Source organism: Zalophus californianus, chromosome 10 (assembly GCF_009762305.2).
Source record: "Zalophus californianus isolate mZalCal1 chromosome 10, mZalCal1.pri.v2, whole genome shotgun sequence".
NCBI classification, from domain to species: Eukaryota; Metazoa; Chordata; class Mammalia; order Carnivora; family Otariidae; genus Zalophus; species Zalophus californianus.
This window is the reverse complement of record NC_045604.1, coordinates 38138-56725: the sequence shown is the minus strand read 5'-3', so window position 1 is coordinate 56725 and position 18588 is coordinate 38138. Positions and strand designations below refer to the sequence as shown.

At 47.0% G+C, this 18588-nt stretch overlaps 1 protein-coding gene across 1 annotated transcript; it reads left to right on the top strand.

Moving 5' to 3' along the window:
* The first annotated feature begins 16121 nt into the window (after positions 1 to 16121).
* On the top strand, positions 16122 to 18436 carry LOC113931919 (protein S100-A15A-like). The gene is made up of 2 exons (XM_027610116.1): positions 16122 to 16271; positions 18260 to 18436. The coding sequence occupies exons 1-2, from the start codon at positions 16122 to 16124 to the stop codon at positions 18434 to 18436; spliced, it is 327 nt and encodes a 108-aa protein (XP_027465917.1).
* Positions 18437 to 18588: the final 152 nt, after the last annotated feature.

Genomic DNA, 18588 nt, shown 5'->3' with positions numbered 1-18588 from the left:
AAGGGTCCCTCCCAACACCCCCCCCCCCCCCATTTCTTGTATAATAGGGCAGTTCTCTTCTTAATTCTGCAGACCTGCCTTGGGTTTTGCTGCAGCTTGCTTGTCCATGATTGCCACCTCTGCTAATCCCAGATAAGCCCATCTTTTGCTGGTGAAATATATTTTGTTTTTTTATTTTTACTTTTTAGGTTTGTATTTTTAAGGTTAACAATATCTCTGGCTCCTGCATACAATTTCGTTTGCAGAAAATATCTTGGAATAGAGTCATTTGGAAACCCCATAGAAGGAGGGTCTGACCGGAGGAGGGTGGATGGGAGGCTGTGCAGAGGACGCAGAGATGTTTCCAAAGAACAAAGTGCAGATATATTCAGGGTGTGTTTGTGTGCATGTGTACATTCGCGTGAGACAGACGGTGTGTGTGTGCGTGCACGTGTGTGCTGGGGGGCAGCTGGAAGAAGAGTAGAGCCAGGAAGCCTTGATATCACAGATTCCCCCAGTGCCCCTGATAGACCCTGAGAGCCGGGAAGAGCAGTTTCGGGGGAATAGAAAGGTCCCTAGGGAGGCATGAGAAGCAGTTCTGAGGAGCTCCAGGGTGCTTGGGTGGGTGCTCACTGAATAATCCGGGCTCCGCTTACACATGGGGATGATTTGTAGCACAGAGCAGGTAGAATGAACCCAGTGACTCTGCAGTTCCCAGTGGCGACCAGGAGACTCTTTCTCCTGTCATGATCCAGAACCCTGTGGGGCTGTGTGCCCCAGCAGTAAGGGTGCTCATTGAGAGTTGGCACTCCTGGGCCAGACCCTGAGTCGGCTGCTCCCTAGCTCTGTGACTTTGGCCAAGCCAACCTGACTCTTGAACCCTGTTTTTTTTAGCTATAGAGTGAGGTAGATACACGAGTTGCCTTTCTGGGCCTCTAGGGAGGATCTGACAAGATGCTTCCAGTCAAAGTGGTTTTCCTCAGAATGCCCAAGTGCTTCCTTCATAGCTGTCTCCTGCGGCGCAGCCTGTGACTGACAGGAGTGTGAGGGCCATGGCTTCAGAGACCACGGGAGCCCCACCCCGCTGCTTGGGCCGTTGGAGTCTACAGAGCAGCAAGGACTGAGGTCCCTGGGCCATGCCCTTGTCACAGCCCTGGTTGCTTTGCTGTCACCTTCTTGGCCACACAGCTGTGTGCATAGCATCTGCCTCGATGGTGGGCCCCTGTGGGGGCAGGCCTGGGGGTGACCCCGCTCGCTCAGCTTCGTGATGGACAGACTTGAGTGTCCTGCAGAGTGCTGGGAGCTGGCCTTCAAAGTCAGCCGGACTTGGGTTAGAATCCTGGCTTTGCCATTTACCAGGAGGGTACTCTTGGGAAATTTATCCAAGCCCTTGGCTCCCCGTCTGTGAACTGGGATAATGATACCTACCACACAGGTTTTTTCCTGAGGATTAAATGGGATAAATGCATTCAAAGCTTTTAGCATACCACCTGGCATATAGGCAGCAACTCTTACACTATTGACAATGAATGAAAGTCAAATGACTCACTGGATATGTAATCAAAGACTCTGGTTCCACCTGCAAATCCCCAAATGCTCTATTTCCTGGGGCACAGCAGCCTTGTACCTTCCCTTTGTCAGCATCTGCTAGTCCAGCCCCACAGAGCTCCCAGAGGGGCCTGGGTCGGGCAGAGCCCTGGGTGTGAGTCCCCACCCAGAGCAGTGTCACATGGGCAGTCGGTGGGACAGGCCCAGATGTGAGAACCATAAAAGGGACTGTTCTTCACCCCATGCGCACCTCTCATGTGTCCCCTCCTCCCTGCCTCTTCCTCAGGGTCTGGTGGTTCCCCATTAGCTGCTTTGCTTCTTCCAGATTAAAGGCGTGGTGCCCCGGCTTTGCCCTCTGCTCTCTCCAGGGGAGCACCCTGGGCTAGGAGTCAGGAGGCAGTCATTTCTTTTCTTCCTCCAAGCCTCAGCATCCTCTGAGGGGCTGGACTAGATAATCTCTCATGTTGTTTCTGTCCCAGCTTTTGATGGCTCTGTGACATCCCGAGAGATTCACAAAACTACTGGGGAGAATGTCTTTACAGGCAACTGAGGACAGATCCAAGTGTAGGATTTCCAGAACCTTCTCTGTCTTTTCAGCCCTTGATCCTAGTTAATCCGTGGTTTGTGGCATCCCCTGGCTTTCTGGGCTCTGATCTCTTCAAGATGCTCAGAGAGACACCTGGGGGACTCACAGCCGATCCCTGCATGTTTGTAATATTCCCTTTGTCTCAGCCCTGGGACTCCTATTCATCCCTATTCTGGCCTCACCCTACCTAGGTCTGGAAAAGGACAGTCCAGCCTACAAGTCCCAAGAGCAAATGCTTCATTATCCTCTGGCTTCCCTTGCATCCCATGAACCTGACAGCAACTAGCCTCAACTTCAACGGGCTCCGGAGGGCTCCTCTGGCTGGGCCTCAGGAGGTGTCCAAAATAAAGGGGGGCCCGAGGCTGGGGGCCAGGGAATATTATAAACATGCAGGATTGACTGAGCTCTTTGGTGCTTTTCTGGGAGCCCACGGCAGACCTGAGCCCAGAGACCTGGGAGGTCACACAGAATGTGGTGGGTGAAGGCTTCCCCTTGGGAGGTGACTGTTGGCCTGTGGCAGCTCCACACTGACGGGGCTCTGCTCTCTTCTTTCTGTCATACTCAGGGACACAGGACTCCGTGCCTTTCTTTCTGGCAGTGTTTTTGATGGGGAGTGTTAGCCCTGCTCTCAGTACTAACAGACATAAGGTCTGATGGCTATCTTTCCCTGCACCTTAAATCAAGGTCCATCAAACTCTATGACTTCACACTACCCTGCACAGCCCACCCACTTCTGCCCACACATCTCCTCCCAGCCCTTGGAATCTCCAGAACTTTCCCCACCCTCTCCTCAGAACTCTATTCCCTTCCCTGAACTTTACCTGGACCTAAGGAATACCCAATCCACTCAGAGCCATTCAGCCCTGCCCACTGCCCCTCTCCGTGGCTCTGCCCTCACACCATCCCAGCCTGGGCCAGTTCCCCAGTCTCACACATGGGAAGGTAAAGCTGGGTGATCATCTTCCTTTCTGCAGCTTTATTGGAAAACAAAGAAGAGAAACAGTGAAGTGAGAAGATGTTGAGGGCCATTCAGCCTACTTCATAAACCCCCGAGATTCAGATGTCATGGACAAATCTGGCTTGGAGAAGATGGTGAAGGAGGATCCCACCCCCCCCCAACCCCAGCCCCTTCCCATCAACCGGTGTGAGGAGGAGTTTAAAGGGGCATGGCCAGCAGTAGGGCAGGAGTGGGCAGGACCCATGACCCTGTTTGCTTGAGGACCCCAGCTCACCAACACAGTCAGGCGGCTAAGCATTTCCCACCTCCCCCAGCATCCAGCAGGGCCTACTTCTCAACTCCAACAGGTGTTAGACTGCATCCAGGATAGGGGTCAGATGACCAGTTTCTGGAATAGCAATGACATTTACTTATTACTGAGTAGCCCCCACTTATTCGTGGGGGATATGGCCCAAGACCCACAGTGGATGCCTGAAACCACAGATACACATACACTGTAGTATTTCCCTATACCTACCTATGGTAAAGCTTAATTTATAAATTAGTCATGAATTTATACTAATTTAGAAATTAGTAAGACATTAACAAGAATAACTAACAATGAAATAGAACAATTATGACAATATACTGTAATAAAAGTTGTGTGAATGTGGTTGACAGTGGGTAACTAAAACTAGGGAAGCTGAAACCACAGATAAAGGGGTTTGTACATTGTTATGAATACGCTCACATCACCTACCCCTTAAGCTCCAGTTACCTTAGATGTAAAATAGGGACAATAGCTCTTATTTCCCAGGGTTGTTATGAGCATTAAGTGAGGTGATGTATGTGAGCATGCTCTGTAAAACGGAAGGACGGGCAGAGATGTTAAGAATCATTATTAGTCAGTAATCCATGGTGATTTGTGGGTCAGGGAAAGGTTTGTTGGCTTAACGTGTCTTTTCTGTCTGCAACAAAAATTTTCACCTTTATTTATTTTTATTTTTATCTTTTAAAAAAGATTTTATTCATTTGGGAGAGAGAGAGAGACAGAGAGAGCACAAGCAGGGGGAGGGGCAGAGGGAGAAGGAGAAGCAAACTCCCCGCTGAGCAGGGAGCCCGACGCGGGGCTCGATCCCAGGACCTGGAGATCACGACCTGAGCCGAAGACAGATGCTTAACCGACGGAGGCATGCAGGCACCCCCCAATTTTCCCCTTTAGACTTACCAGAAGCTGCTGCTTCTGGTAGCTTCTCTTCATGCACCCCTAAGAGTAGAAGTAACACAATAGAAATCATAATGCCAAGTGAAATGCACCCCTAAAACTATAGTTTTTGATTCTCCTGACATTCCTTCTCAGGTGAGCTAAACTGGTAAAACCCACAATCCTGCCTCCTGAGTTGGAAGCCCCAGTTCTTCCACTGTGGTCCGTTTTCTGCTCATCTCCTTTACTCTCTCACGACTACCACACTCACACAGAACACTGCGCCTCTGACACTTCTGGTCACCAAGTGTGTGGGGTTTACACCACACCAAGCAGCTCTCCATGACACCAGCTGGGTGTCTTACAATTTAACTCAATTCTGACACTACTGACTTGGAGACAGAATCAGATCCCACAGGTTAAAGGTTCAGTCCCACCAGACTGCTCCCACCTCCACTTTGGATGCCAGTCACAAGCAGTAAGACCCTGGGTTACTCACAATTTCTGTCTGACTCGGCTACAAATCTGAGTTTCCCCTGAACCCTTACACCTTTGGGTTTGATTAATTTGCTAGAGCAGCTCACAAAACTCAGGGAAACCCTTACATTTGCCCTTTATTAAAGGGAATGATAAAGCTACAGATGAAAATCCAGATGGAAGAGATGTGTAGGGTGAAGTTTGTGGGAAGGGGCGTGGCGTTTCCTTGCTCTGTCCGGGCACGGCCCTGTCCCAATACCTCTCACTGTCCACCAACCTGGAAGCTCCTGCACCCCATATTTTTTTGATTTTACAGGGGCTTCTTCACATAGGCTTGACGGTTCATTAACTCCATTTCCAGGCTCTCTCCCCTGTCTGGAGGATGGGGATGGAGAGTGAAAGTTTCAAGCTTCTAATCAACACTTGGTCTTACTGGTGACCAGCCCCAACCTGGGAGCCATCCAAACGCCCGCCCAGATTTGCCTCATTAGAACAAAAGGCACTCCTGTCACCCAGGAAATCACAAGGGTTTCAAGAGCACCGTGTCAGGGACTGGGTCAAAGACCAAATATTAGAACAAAAGATGTTCCTAGTGCTCTCATCACCCAGGAAATTATAAGGGTTTCAAGATCTCGTGCCAGGCACTGGGAGCAGAAACCAACGATGGATTTTCTGTTATCTCCCAGCTCCAAGGAACAGAGACCTCTGAGTCATTCACTCTGGCCGATGGGGGTGGGGTGGCACGGGATAGAGTAAAAACCGATTGGTTATGTTTTTTGTTTTTTGGTGTGTTTTCTTTATTCTGTTTTTTGAGATTTTAATTTAATTTTAGTTCTAGTATAGTTAACATCCAGTGTTATGTGAGTTTCCGAGTGTACAATATAGTGATTCAGCACTTCTATACATCACCAGGTGCTCTTCATGCCAAGTGTTCCCCTTAGTCCCTTTCACCTATTTCCCCCCATCTCCCCACCCCCTCCCTCTGGTAACCGTGACTGTGTTCTCTGTAGTTAAGTGTCTGTTTCTTGGTTTGCCCCCTCTCTCTTTTCTCCCCCTTTGCCCAATTTGTTTTGTTTCTTGAATTCCACATATGAGTGAAATCATATGGTCTTTGTCTTTCTCTGACAGACTTATTTCATTTAGCATAATATCCTCTACCTCCATCCATGTCATTGCAAATGGCAAGATCTCCTTCTTTTTGATGGCTGAGTAATATTCCATTGTGTATATATACCACACCTTCTTTATCTTTTCATCAGTTGATGGACACTTGGGCTGCTTCCATTATTTGGCTATTGTAGATAATGCTGCTATAAACAACGGGGTGCATGTATCCCTTTGAATTAGTGTCTTTGTGTTCTTTGGGTAAATACCCAATAGTGTGATTACTAGATCGTAGGGTAGTTCTATTTTTAACTTTTTGAGGAAACTCCATACTGTTTTACAGAGTGGCTGCACCCCACCAACAGTGCATGAGGGTTCCTTTCTCTCCACATCCTTGCCAACACTTGTTATTTCTTGTGTTTTTGATTTTAGCCATTCTGACAGGTATGAGGTGATCGCTCATTGTAGTTTGGATTTGCATTTCCCTGATGATGAGTGGTGCTCAGCATGTTTTCACGTGTCTGTTGGCCATCTGGAGGTCTTCTCTGGAGAAATGTCTGTTTATTTCTTCTGCGTATTTTTAAATTGGATTATTTGTTTTTTGGGTGTTGAGTAGTGTAAGTTTTTTATATATTTTGGCTAATAACCCTTTATCAGATATGTCATTTGCAAATATCTGCTCCTATTCCATAGGTTGCCTTTTTTTTCTGTGTTTTGTGCCCAAACCGAAGGCTATCCTCTCCTTCAAGTGCTTTCGCTCAGGCTGATAACGTCCAGTGCCAAAGCCCCGTTGCTTTCAGCTCATCTACTGAGAGAATCCAGAAGTCATCTGCTGCCAGAGCCTCTGTTCTCCAAACCAGTCATTCTTCTCTCTCTCTCTTCCATCTTGAAATTTTGTATCCAGGGATTGGAGTGAGAGGAGGGTGCTGCTGCCTGTTTGCTTCCTGTTAAAACCAGTGCAGTCCAGTGACCTTTTCATATGGAGGTCTGGGCAGAGCAGGTCCCTGACATTATGTCCCGTTCATATGGAGCCTTGGACACCACTGCACCCTTGATATCAGCCCCTGAGTGCAGAGGTGAGGTCTCCCAGGACTCTGGTTCTGTTCTGACTAGAACTTGGGGCATCCACTGAAGACCAGAGATTTGAGCACCTTGTTTAGTGGGTGGTGGGATGCTAAGCTGCGTAATGATTGGCAGGTTCTGGCTCTGGGGTGTGTTGCTCTTTCTCTGAGGCCTCCCTTCAGCCCCTGTGGTAGCTGTTGTAATACACCCTATCATCTACTCCTGTGAATCCTCTAACTCTTCTTCATAATTGTCTATGCCATTCTTAGCCTCTTGAATTCCATATACTTTTTAGAATTAGCTTGTCAATTTCTACAAAAGTCCCGACTATGATTTTGATAGGGAGTAAACTGAATCTATGGGTAGCTTTTGGGAGAAATGACAGCTTTGCAATAGCAGACTCTTCTGGTCCATGAACATGGTGTATCTTTTATTAGCTTCCCACCCCATTTAGAGTAAACTCCAAATTTGCAAAGTCTTTCTTGGTCTGGCCTCTGCTTCCCTCACATAAGTAACCTCACCTCCTACCTCTCTCGCTCTGTGCCCTTAATTTACATTATTCTGGCTGTCTTCCTTCCGTCTCTTGAACATATCAGGCTGGCTCCCACCTGAGTATGCCCTTGTATCAGCAATTTTTTCAAACTGCAGGACTCCTCCCCCAGCCGGATCCTCTGTTATTCAGAGGCGAGATAACACAGTTAATGCACAACATGGTGATGATAGTTAACAAAACTGTATTGTATACCTGTCATCTGCTAAAAGGATAAATCTTAAATCTTCCCAACACAAACACACACACAAGGGTAATGATGTGAAGTGATGGATATGTTAATTGGCTCGATTGTGGTGATCATTTCACAATGTACATATGTATCAAACCTTCAAGTTGTATACCTTAAATATATGTAATTTTTATATATCAATGGTATCTCAATAAAGCTGTTAAAAAAAGAGAAAAGAAACAGGTGCCGTGGAGCCAGACTAGGTATGAATTGTGCCTCTGCATTCAGTAGCTATGTTGCCTTGAGCATGTTCCTTAAGTTGTCCCTTGGGCTCTTTATCAGCAATCCGTACACAGGTGAGATGAACCGGTAGGTGTGAAGTCTGTGCTCCACACAGAGGAAGTGCTTGTTTAGTTATTTCTATATATTTAGTAATCTTCTCAGTTTCCAAAAGCCTCCCAATCCTACAGAAGCAGCCCAGGCATTCACCGTACCCTGATACTCTTCTAATCTTCTACATGGCAAGGAAATTAGGTTACTCAGAAAATGCAATAATGTCACTCTTTCCCTTTCATCTCAAACATCCTCCCTAAGGATTCTAAAGCATCTAGTAACCCCTCTCAAGCATAGAGCATCACTGGAGGTTCCAGAAACCAGTGAGGTCATTGACTACAATATTGGTTGGTTCTAACTGTAAAGATAAAATGGATCTATAAAATAGAAAGTAGATAAACACTGAGGAGAACTGGTAAAAATCCCAAATGGAGCCTCAATATTTAACCATTATAACCTGATTCATTATCTTTGGTGTCAAAGTGGCCATATTTCTTTACTTTTTGTTTGAAATCCACACCCCACCACCCCAACCTAATATTCTCTTGAGGTCTTGGGCTTCAGGGCCAATTTTGAGTGAGTCTTTCTCAAGCTAACTAGAGAGTGAGCCTTTTGCTGTAGTGGCTTGTTGCCACTGCCAGGTGTTGCTTTCAATGACTGGTCTTCACAATTGGACAGTGGTGAAGGCTAGGACTGTGCCCTGGTGACTGTGGGGATGTCTGTTTGGCAATAAGCCTGGGGCTCTTTTCTAAGCACACTACCTAGAGTTTTGTCTAGGTGTCTGCTTCCACCTCCAGACTATAATCTTCTAGGAGATAGGGTGTTGTTCTTCTTTTAAGTTGAGAAATATTTGACAGTTAATAACTGTATATATTTAAGGTGTACAGTTTGATGATTTGATATACATAATACATTGTGAAATAATGACCACAATCAAGCTAATTAACATATTAGTCACCCTATATAATTACATTTTTTATGTGTTGAGAACACTTATGACCTACTCCCTTAACAAATTTCAAGTATACAATAAAGTATTAACTATAATCACATTGTTTTACATTAGATCTTCAGAATTTATGCATTTTGCATAGCTGAAACTTTATATCCCTTGACCAACATTTCCCTATTTCCCCCTCCCTCCAGCCCCTGGTAACTGCTTTTCTACTATTTCTAACTTCTTTAGATTCCATATATAGTGAGATCATACAGTATTTGTCTTTCTGTGTCTGCCTTATTTCACTTAGCATAATGTCCTCTAGGTTCACCCATGTTGAAAATGGCAGGATTTCCTTCTTTTTTGGGTAATAATATTCCATTGAATATACATGCCACAATTTCATTATCCAGTCGTTCTTCAATGGGCATTTAGGTTGTTTCCATATATTGGCTATTATTAAATAATGTTGAAATGAACAGAGGAGTGATTATTTTTTGAGATCCCTATTTCATTTCTTTTGGTTGTATATCCAGAAGTGGGATTGCGTGATCATCAGGTAGTTCTATTTTTAATTTTTTGAGGAACTTCCAAACTATTTTCCATAATGCTTTACCAATTTACATTCCCACCAACAGTACACAAGTATTCACTTTTCTCCACATCCTTGCCAACATTTGTTACTTATTGTCTTTCTGAATATAGCCACTCTAACAGGTATGAGATGCTATATCTTTGTGGTTTTGATTTATATTTCCCTGGTGGTAAATGAAGTTGAACACGTTTTCATATACCTGTTGGCTATTTGTATGTCTCCTTCTTCTTCCTCTTCTTCTTCATTATTATTACTATTTTTCAAGATTTTATCTATTTATTTGACAGAGAGAGACAGCGTGAGAGGGAACACAAGCAGGGGGAGTGGGAGAGGGAGAAGCAGGCCTCCGGCAGAGCAGGGAACCTAATGCGGGTCTCGATCCCAGGACCCTGGGATCATGACCTGAGCCGAAGGCAGATGCTTAACGACTGAGACACCCAGGCGCCCCATTCTTCTTCTTTAAAGACTTTATTTATTTATTTATTTGAGAGAGAGAGAGAGAGAGAGAGAGAGAGAGCGCATGTGCATGAGTGGGGGGAGGGGCAGAGGCAGAGGGAGAAGTAGACTCCCCGCTGAGCAGGGAGCCTGACATCCCAACCCTGGGATCATGACCCAAGCCGAAGGCAGATGCTTAACCAACTGAGTCACCCAGGGGTCCCATTGTATGTCTTCTTTTGAGAAATGTCTGTTCATATTTTTTGCCCATTAAAAATATTTTTTGTTAGATTGTAAAAAATAAATAAAATTAGATTTAAAAAATATTTTTTGTTATTGAGTTGTATGACTTCCTTATATATTTTGTATATCAAATACATGGTTTGCAAATATTTTCTCACATTCTGTTGGTTGCCTTTTCACTTTGTTGATTGTTTCCTTTTTTGTGCAGAGCTTCTAATTTAATGTAATCCCATTTGTCTATTTTTGCTTTTGTTGGCTGTGATTTTGGTCTCCACATCCAAAAAAATTATTGCCCAGACCAATGTCAAGAAGCTTTTTTCCTATGTTCTTCTCTAGTAGTTTTATGGTTTCAGGTCTTATATTCAAGTCTTTCCTCCATTTTGAGTTGATTTTTCTGTATGATGTGAGATCGGGGTCCAACTTCATTCTTCTGCATCCAGTTTTCCCAACACCTTTTACTGAAGAAACTACGTCTTCCTCATTTCAGCACTCTTGTCAAAGATCAGTTGACCTACGTGTGAACTTATTTCTGGGTCCTCTATTCTGTTTCATTGGTCATGTCTGTTTTTATGCCAATACCATACTGTTTTGATTACCATAGTTTTGTAATGAATTGTGAAATCAGCAAGTGTGATACCCCTAACGTTGTTCTTTTTGCCCAGGATTGCTTTGGCCATTCAGGGTCTTTTGTGGTTCCATATGAATTTTAAGATCGTTTTCTATTTCCATAAGAAATGCCATTGGGATTTTAATAGGAATTGCATTGAGTCTGTAGATAACTTTGGGTAGTATGGACACTTTAGCGATATTAATTCTTTCAATCTATGGACATTGGATGTTTTTCCATTTATCTGTGTCTTTTTAAATTCTCTTCATCAATATTTTCAGTGTGAAGGTCTTTCAACTCTTTGAGTAAATTATTTCCTATGCATTTTGTTCCTTTTCTTGCTATTGTGAATGAGATTGGTTTTTTAAAGTTTCTCTTTTGGATAGTTTGTTGTCTGTGTACAATACATAGATTTTGAATGTTTATTTTGTATCCTGCAAACTTATTGAATTTATTTATTATTTATAACAGGTTTATGGTTATTTAGCCTTTAGAGTTTTCTATGTATGATCATGTCATCTGCAAATAGAGATAATTTTATTTCTTCTTCTCCTATATGGATGCATTTTGTCTCTTTTTCTTATTTAATTTCTCTACTAGGACTTTCAGTATCAAGTTTAAAAGAAGTGGCAAGAGCAAGGTTCTTTGCCTTGTGCTAGATCCTGGAAGGAAAGCTTTCAGTTTATTTCCCCCATTGATTATGAAGTTACCTATAAGGTTTTCATATATGGTGTTAAGGTCCTTCTGTACCTATTTTGTTGAGTTTTAATCGTGAAGGGGTGTTATACTTTGTCAACTGCCTTTTCTGCATCTATTCAGATAATTATGTATTTTTTTCATTATGTTAACATGTTATAACTTCAATTTGCATATGGTGAACTATCCTTGAATCCCTGAGATAAATCCCAAGTAGTCATGGTGCATGATCCTTTTAATGTGCTGCTGAATTCAGTTTGCTAGGATTTTATTAAGGATTTTTGCATGTATGTTCATCAGGGATATTGGCCTGTAGTTCTTTCTTGTAATGTCTTTGCCTAGTTTTGGTATCTGGTGATGTTAGCCTCATTAAATGAGTTTGGAATTGTTCCTTCTTCTATTTTTTTAGAGGAGTTTAAGAAGCATTGGCATTAATTAATTCTTCTTTGAATGTTGTTAGAACTTACCCATGAAGCCATAGGTCCTAGGTTTTTCTCTTTTGTTTTCCAGACAAAACAGGGAGCTCATCACTAGAATTACAAGAAATGCTTAAGACAGTTCTTAAAATTGAAATGAAAACTCACTAAACAGCAATGTGAAAGCACAGGAAAGCATAAATCTCACAGGTAAAGTTAATTATATGGACATATGCAGATTAAAGTAACACTGTAAAGGTATCTATTGACTTTTATATTAGGGTGGGGAAAGTTGTTGGGGTACTCCTGTTCTTTCCCCCCACAGAAGGAAGTCATGGCTAAGAGGGTCTCTCACGGCTCTGTATTTGGCTGTACTTTGCAGCAGTGATACCCATGTCTAGATGTGGTTGTAGTGGGGGCAGCTATGGATCTGGGGTTTCAGGGCTTGCATTTGGGAGGTGGGTGGCAGCTCTGGCCTGGGGTTGGGGTTCAGTGCACACCAGGGGCAGCTCTGGCCAGGGAAGGGGGTGTAAATCCACTTCTGTTCCCCTTCTCTCCAGCACCTAACACACATGGCAAAATTCTTTTTCTTTTTTTTGAAGATTTTATTTATTTATTTGACAGAGAGAGACACAGTGAGAGAGGGAACATAAGCAGGGGGAGTGGCAGAGGGAGAAGCAGGCCCCTCATGGAGCAGGGAGCCTGATGCAGAGCTCGATCCCAGGAGAAGCTGGGATCATGACCAGAGCCGAAGGCAGACGCGCAACCACTGAGCCACCCAGGCGCCCCACATGGTGAAATTCTTTTTTTTTTTTAAGATTTTATTTATTTATTTGAGAGAGAGAGAATGAGAGACAGAGAGCACGAGAGGGAAGAGGGTCAGAGGGAGAAGCAGACTCCCCGCTGAGCAGGGAGCCCGATGCGGGACTCGATCCCGGGACTCCAGGATCATGACCTGAGTGGAAGGCAGTCGCTTAACCAACTGAACCACCCAGGTGCCCCACATGGCAAAATTCTTAAGAAATATCAATATTAGGGAAGAATTGGTTGAAATGTATAAATCGAAAGTAATTTAAATGTCTACCAATAATGGATTAGTAAAACATATTTTGATACATGCAAACAAACAATCATTAGGCATTCATTAAAAATCAGGCTAGCCTTGATTAAGTGGGTGGGAAGATGCCCACAGTCTAGCATTAAGTGAAAAGAGTGGTTATAGCAGAGTTGCGGAAGGAGGTCATCACTATGCATTGGGATGGTGTAGGGAGTCATTTTGTCCAGGTTGAGCAAAAATCAGGGTGAAGAGGGGTACAATATGACCTCCTCCCCCCAAACAAGCTATGGGTTAAAAATGGAGTTCCTTTTGAGTGACAGATCATTATCCAGTGATGGTCCAAATTTGTTAATTAAGTTGTTTCAAGGTTTTTATTTTTATTTTTGTTTTTTGGCTACAGAAAATGCAGTGGCAAACATTTTACTACCTATTGCTTTTTAATATCTGTTTAATTTCTTTCTTGGGATAAATTCCCGGGACAGTAATGGCTAAATTAAAGGTATTCAATAAAAATCTCTGTGACTCGGGCATCTGGGTGGCTCAGTCCTTAAGCGTCGGCCTTTGGCTCAGGTCATGATCCCAGGGTCCTGGGATTGAGCCCCGCTTCTCCCTCTGCCTCTGCCTGCCGTTCTGCCTACTCGTGCTCTCTCTCTATCTCTCTGTCAAATAAATAAATAAAATCTTAAAAAAAAATCTCTGTGACTCTGCCAACTCTGTAGGTTGGCATTGCCAAACTGTTTTACCTTTTAGAAATTTGAGCCCTGTTTTTATTTTGGAAACATAAATGTGTATTGGTGAGCCACTTATTTGCTGGAGAAATCATTATGTTGTGTAGATGAAGGCTCATCCTGCAAACTGAAAAAGACTTTGGCTTATGTCTTTCCCTAACCTCTCTCAAGCCTTCAGGGATTCAATTACCTGTCCTTTGGCGCCCCTGTCTGGGAGAGGTACTCACTAGCTGGTGTGGTCTCTCCCAGGGGAGGGGCTGAGATGGGCTGAGAGAAGGGGCGCCCTTAGGGTAGGGTCTCTTCCATATTGCTGTCGGTTATTTTCTTACAACAAAGCTGTTCCTACCACTTCTTTCTCACCTCCCACCCATCACCCAGTCCATTAAAAATCCTCTATCAGCTTCTTCCTGCTCACAGGATAAAGTGCAAACCTGGCTTGGCCCACAGGCTACTTCATGCTCTGTCTCCGTCCTGCCTCTCCAGCCTTCTCCATGCTTCTCCCTGCAATTAAACCTTTTCTTCAAGTCCCAACTCAAATATCATCCCCTTAAGGAAATCTTCAACTCTTCTCCAGGCAGAAAGTGTTCCTTCCCGGGCACCAGTGTACCTTGTTCATACCGCCAAGCTAGTAGTGTTCACAGTGGATCATGCCAGTGCGTGATGCCGTCCCCTCCACTCACCCTATGAGCTGGCCCCATGTTGTACTCACATTCCCCGACGAGGTCCTGGCACAGCGTGGGGACTCCAGAAATATTTGTTGGATGAATTAATGTGCTTCGTGACTACAGAGTCTGGGGACTCAGTCATTGAGGGAGGACATTGGAGGACGATGTATTCACTTTGTGTGTCTGACCCCACCCAAGCCCTGGAGCTGGGAGGATGGACTCTGAGGTAGGGAGACAGACAGTGTGACCTCCCGTGGTTCTGAGATGCTTCCAATCAGGCTCTGAGGGAAGGTGGGTCCCTGAAACTGGTTGAGTTAATTGTAGGAAGCAAGTGTCATGTGATATCATCCCAGGAATGCAATTAAGGCTCGGTCGTGCTGCTGGAGAACCTGTGAAGAGTCACGACACTGGCTGCCATAATTAGAAGCACCAAGGATGGACAGGATGTAGGACCTGGTGGTTGGGCCCCTGCTTGCGCCAACGCCTCCTGCCTGAGCGCTGGGGAATCTCTAGGACAAACCACAGGCCAGCACTGTGGATTCGGAGCAACCTTGTCCCAACAGCACAGGTCAGCACTTCTTCTGAGAGTGGTGTGGCCTCTCCCAGGGGAGGGGCTGAGATGGGCTGAGGTGGGTGGACAGTGCTGAATCTGTGAAGGTCAGAGAAAGCAAAGATGGGCAGCTTACCTGTTTTGGAGAATGTGTGCAGTGCATGGATGTCCCAATATGGTAACTGTGGTCCCCCAATTGTTTGAATTTAGCTCCAGGTGGATCAGTTGTGTGATTTTGGGAAATGTACTTAACCTTTCTGGATTTCATTTCTTCCTCAGGAAAATGGGAGTAATGATGCCTACCTCATAAGGTCACTATGAAGCCAGAGCTTGGCTGGCTCCCTAAGAGTCAGAAGCAGCAGTTGCTATGATTCTTACCTGCACAGAATCTGGAGGGGACGGCTGAGCTGACAGGATAACCCTGCCTCCTGAGGACAGGGACCGCATCTCTGTAGGGTGTGGGGAGGAGGAGGTGTGGGCATCAGTACTTCATCTGTGTGCAGAGCACCAGGCTTGGAGCTGTGGGGCTACCACAAGAGACTGGAGGTGCCACTGCTTACCCCAGTGCTGGCCGACCCAACTCAGGGCTGAAAGGACTCTGTGAATGGCAAGTAGACTGCTTTCGAGGGTCATGCAGCAAGGCAGTGGTCAGAAGAAAGCTGGGCAGCCTTGTGTTGTCTGTACATTCAAATGAGGAGGGAAAATAACAACACTTGAGCAGGGTTGGGGTTTCTGGGTGGTGCAATTATTTTAATATTTCATTTGTGGTATGAAGTAGTCTAGTAGTAGGGATCTTGACTTCTCAAGGGTTTAAAAATATTTTCACTGGAAAGCGCCGTCTTGCACCAAAGAGTCTGGATTCTTCTCATTTTGGTTTCTGGTGACTCTTAAATTGGGAGTAGGGTCTAGGGGCAGAGAGCACAGGTCCTATCCTCAGGAAGACCATGGTCTCAGGGAAGGGACAGAGCCCTGTCCTGAGTGCTCACAGAAAAGCTTCTTGCAGGGCAGGGACTCTGAGCCACGTTTGCAAGGGGTCAGAGGACATGCAAGGAGGCGACCTGAGACAAGGTGCAGGAAGGTGGGCAGAACGAGACAGCAGAAGATTCTTGGAGGAAGCACCCATCTGCTGTGGGCAGGCCTAGCCAAGGTGCTGCTCTCCCCTCAGCTTCACCACTGTCCCCAGGTACTCCAGTGATACATCTCCAGAGTTGCTTCCTGTCCTGGCCAGGGCCTAGCCGCCATGACACACACGCCAGTGGAGGAATCCCTCTTCCAAATCATCTGCTGCTATCATCAGTACGCCGCCCGGGAGGGGGATGTGGAGACCCTGTCCCTGGAGGAGTTGAAGGCTCTGCTTATGGATAACGTACCCTGCTTCATGGAGAGCCTGGTGTGTGGGGTCTGGGGTCAGCTGGGGAGGAAGTATAGGCTGGGTTGTGGGGTTGGAAGCAAGTGGTGAGGGTGTAGGTATGGGGAGCTATGTCCCAAGAGAATTCCTACTTAGGTGAGGAGGCTGAGGGAGTTGGGAGGGCAGGGTGTGTGGCAGAAGGAGGGTGGATCTAGCCCAGCTTTATTTCTCCTTCTTCCTTCTCCTGAAACTCCCTGCTGGGCTCCACTGCAGCCCAAACGTAGCTAATCTGGAGACTTAGCCCTGACTCCAACCTGTTTATTCCTCTGCTCATCCTGTTTCCTGAGAGAATAGGTCCTAAGTCTTCCCTCTGCCCGCAGCCACATTCAGTCAACGATCCTGCCCCAAACCTGCCGTTTTAGCCCCAGGCCCCTTCTCCTGGGGACTAGTACAAACCTCTGTGTCACCGTGCCTGGGTGAGGACAGTCTGGGCAGATGCCGGGGGCGTGGGTAGGAAATGTAGTGTCCCCTTCTAGCTGCTGTCTGAAGGGCTAACAGAGGCTCTCGGACTGGCTTGGGAGCTCAGAAACCCTCTCAGGCCTGCGCATCTTCTCCATTATCAGGCCTTATAATTCCCAGGCGCCTTGGGGACTGCGAGGCTGGCAGGAATGCCTGGGGTGCTGCCCTCTGCCCTCAGTGCCATGCCTGAGGGGGCTCTGTCATCGCCAGAGGACTTCAGTCCTGACTGGAGGCCACCGCCTCCTTCACTTTGTATGTCCCCTTACTTATCTTTGGGAAACATCAGAGGAGAGTCTTGCCCTCAGTTTAGTGGAGTGTCATTGTGAGGGTCACAGAAGGGACTAGGGTGACTTTCTTTCCGGGGCCAACTACCTATATACTGTGGGGCTGGGCAAGGACGGCCAGACCATGCCACTTGGAGCTCACAGCACTGCCCCGGGAACAGGGCCCTCAGGGACAGACAGATAGCAGCCTGGGCCAGGGGGGCTGAGCTGAGGGGAGCCGGAGAGAGCCTGCCCACGCAGGAAGCCCCAGGGTCTCAGATCAACCAGTTTTGCCAAGGAGATAAGATTAGGTGAATTAGATGGTGGTGGGCGGTGTGGGGAAACAGATGGTGCAAACCTGCGCACAGGGACGGGGGCCACCCTCCAGGCCCCCAGCGGCTGACGGATGCAACAGCTTCCTTCCCCGGAGACTTTCCGAGGACTCCACTCTGGGTCCCCACACCCACCAGCCAAATGCTGCTGGAACCAGCTCTGAGGCCCTGCCTGGGGCTCCTGCCATGACCCCACCTGCGCCTTGTCCTCCCTGGGCTGCATGCTGACCCCTGCCTGCCTTCCGGTTGTCCCTTCCTCCTCAAGTGCTTTTGTTCCTCCCCTATAGCATCCTCGATCCTCAGCCCTCCAGGCCACCTGCTCTGGGACGTGCTGGACAGCCCCAGGGCCCATGACTTTGTCTTTCCCCTCATTCTGCACTTTCTGCAGGGGACACAGGCTTGGTGTCATAAACAATTCCTGGGCAGATGCCACAGTGTGCAGACACCTGATCCCATGCCTTGGTGGCCCTGCAATAGTACTGGAGATGCAGACATTAGGGGCAGGTGGGCTGTGCCCTGGGGAGCTCCCCGTGTGAAGGAGGGGGCACTTCCATCCTGAAGCCGCTGGGCTGGGCTGTCGCTGCTGGGCAGCTCCCAGGGCAGCTGGGAGGACAGGCTTAAGCACTCACCAATGGTGGACAGATGCGGCAGGAGGCACCAGACCACTCAGCACTGCTCAGCAACTGGCCGAGCAGCGGGCCAGTGGTGCCCAGGCTGCACAGTCCACCCACACAGCCCCAGGTCTAGCTGGCAGAGGTGCCTGCCCCATCACCCCCTCGGAGCCCGATTCTGGCCCATACGGTGTCCTGGCCTCTGCCTGAGGGAGCGGCTGTGTCCTGCAAGGTGGTGGAGGGACAGCCATTTGCTGTGGGTCTGGGGGGCCTGGGAAGGCGATTGACCCCCTGCCCCTCCTCAGGGTCGGAAGGAGCCCTACTACATCTCGGAGCTGTTCAGGGCTGCAGACAAGAACAGGGACAACCAGATCTGCTTCGACGAGTTCCTGTTTGTCCTGGGCCGGCTGCTGAGGGACTATCACCTGCTGTATCACCGGCAGCTGTGCACCTGCTACTGCACCCGGCACAGCCTGCACTAGATGGAGACGCACCTGCTACTGCACCCGGCACAGCCTGCACTAGGTGGAGACGTGTGGGCAGCCTCCGGCCGCAGGTGCCTGCCCAGGAGCAGGAGTGGATCCTGAGCCGCCGCAGGGCTCTGCCCTGCTTGTCGGTCTGTGCCTGCATGTGC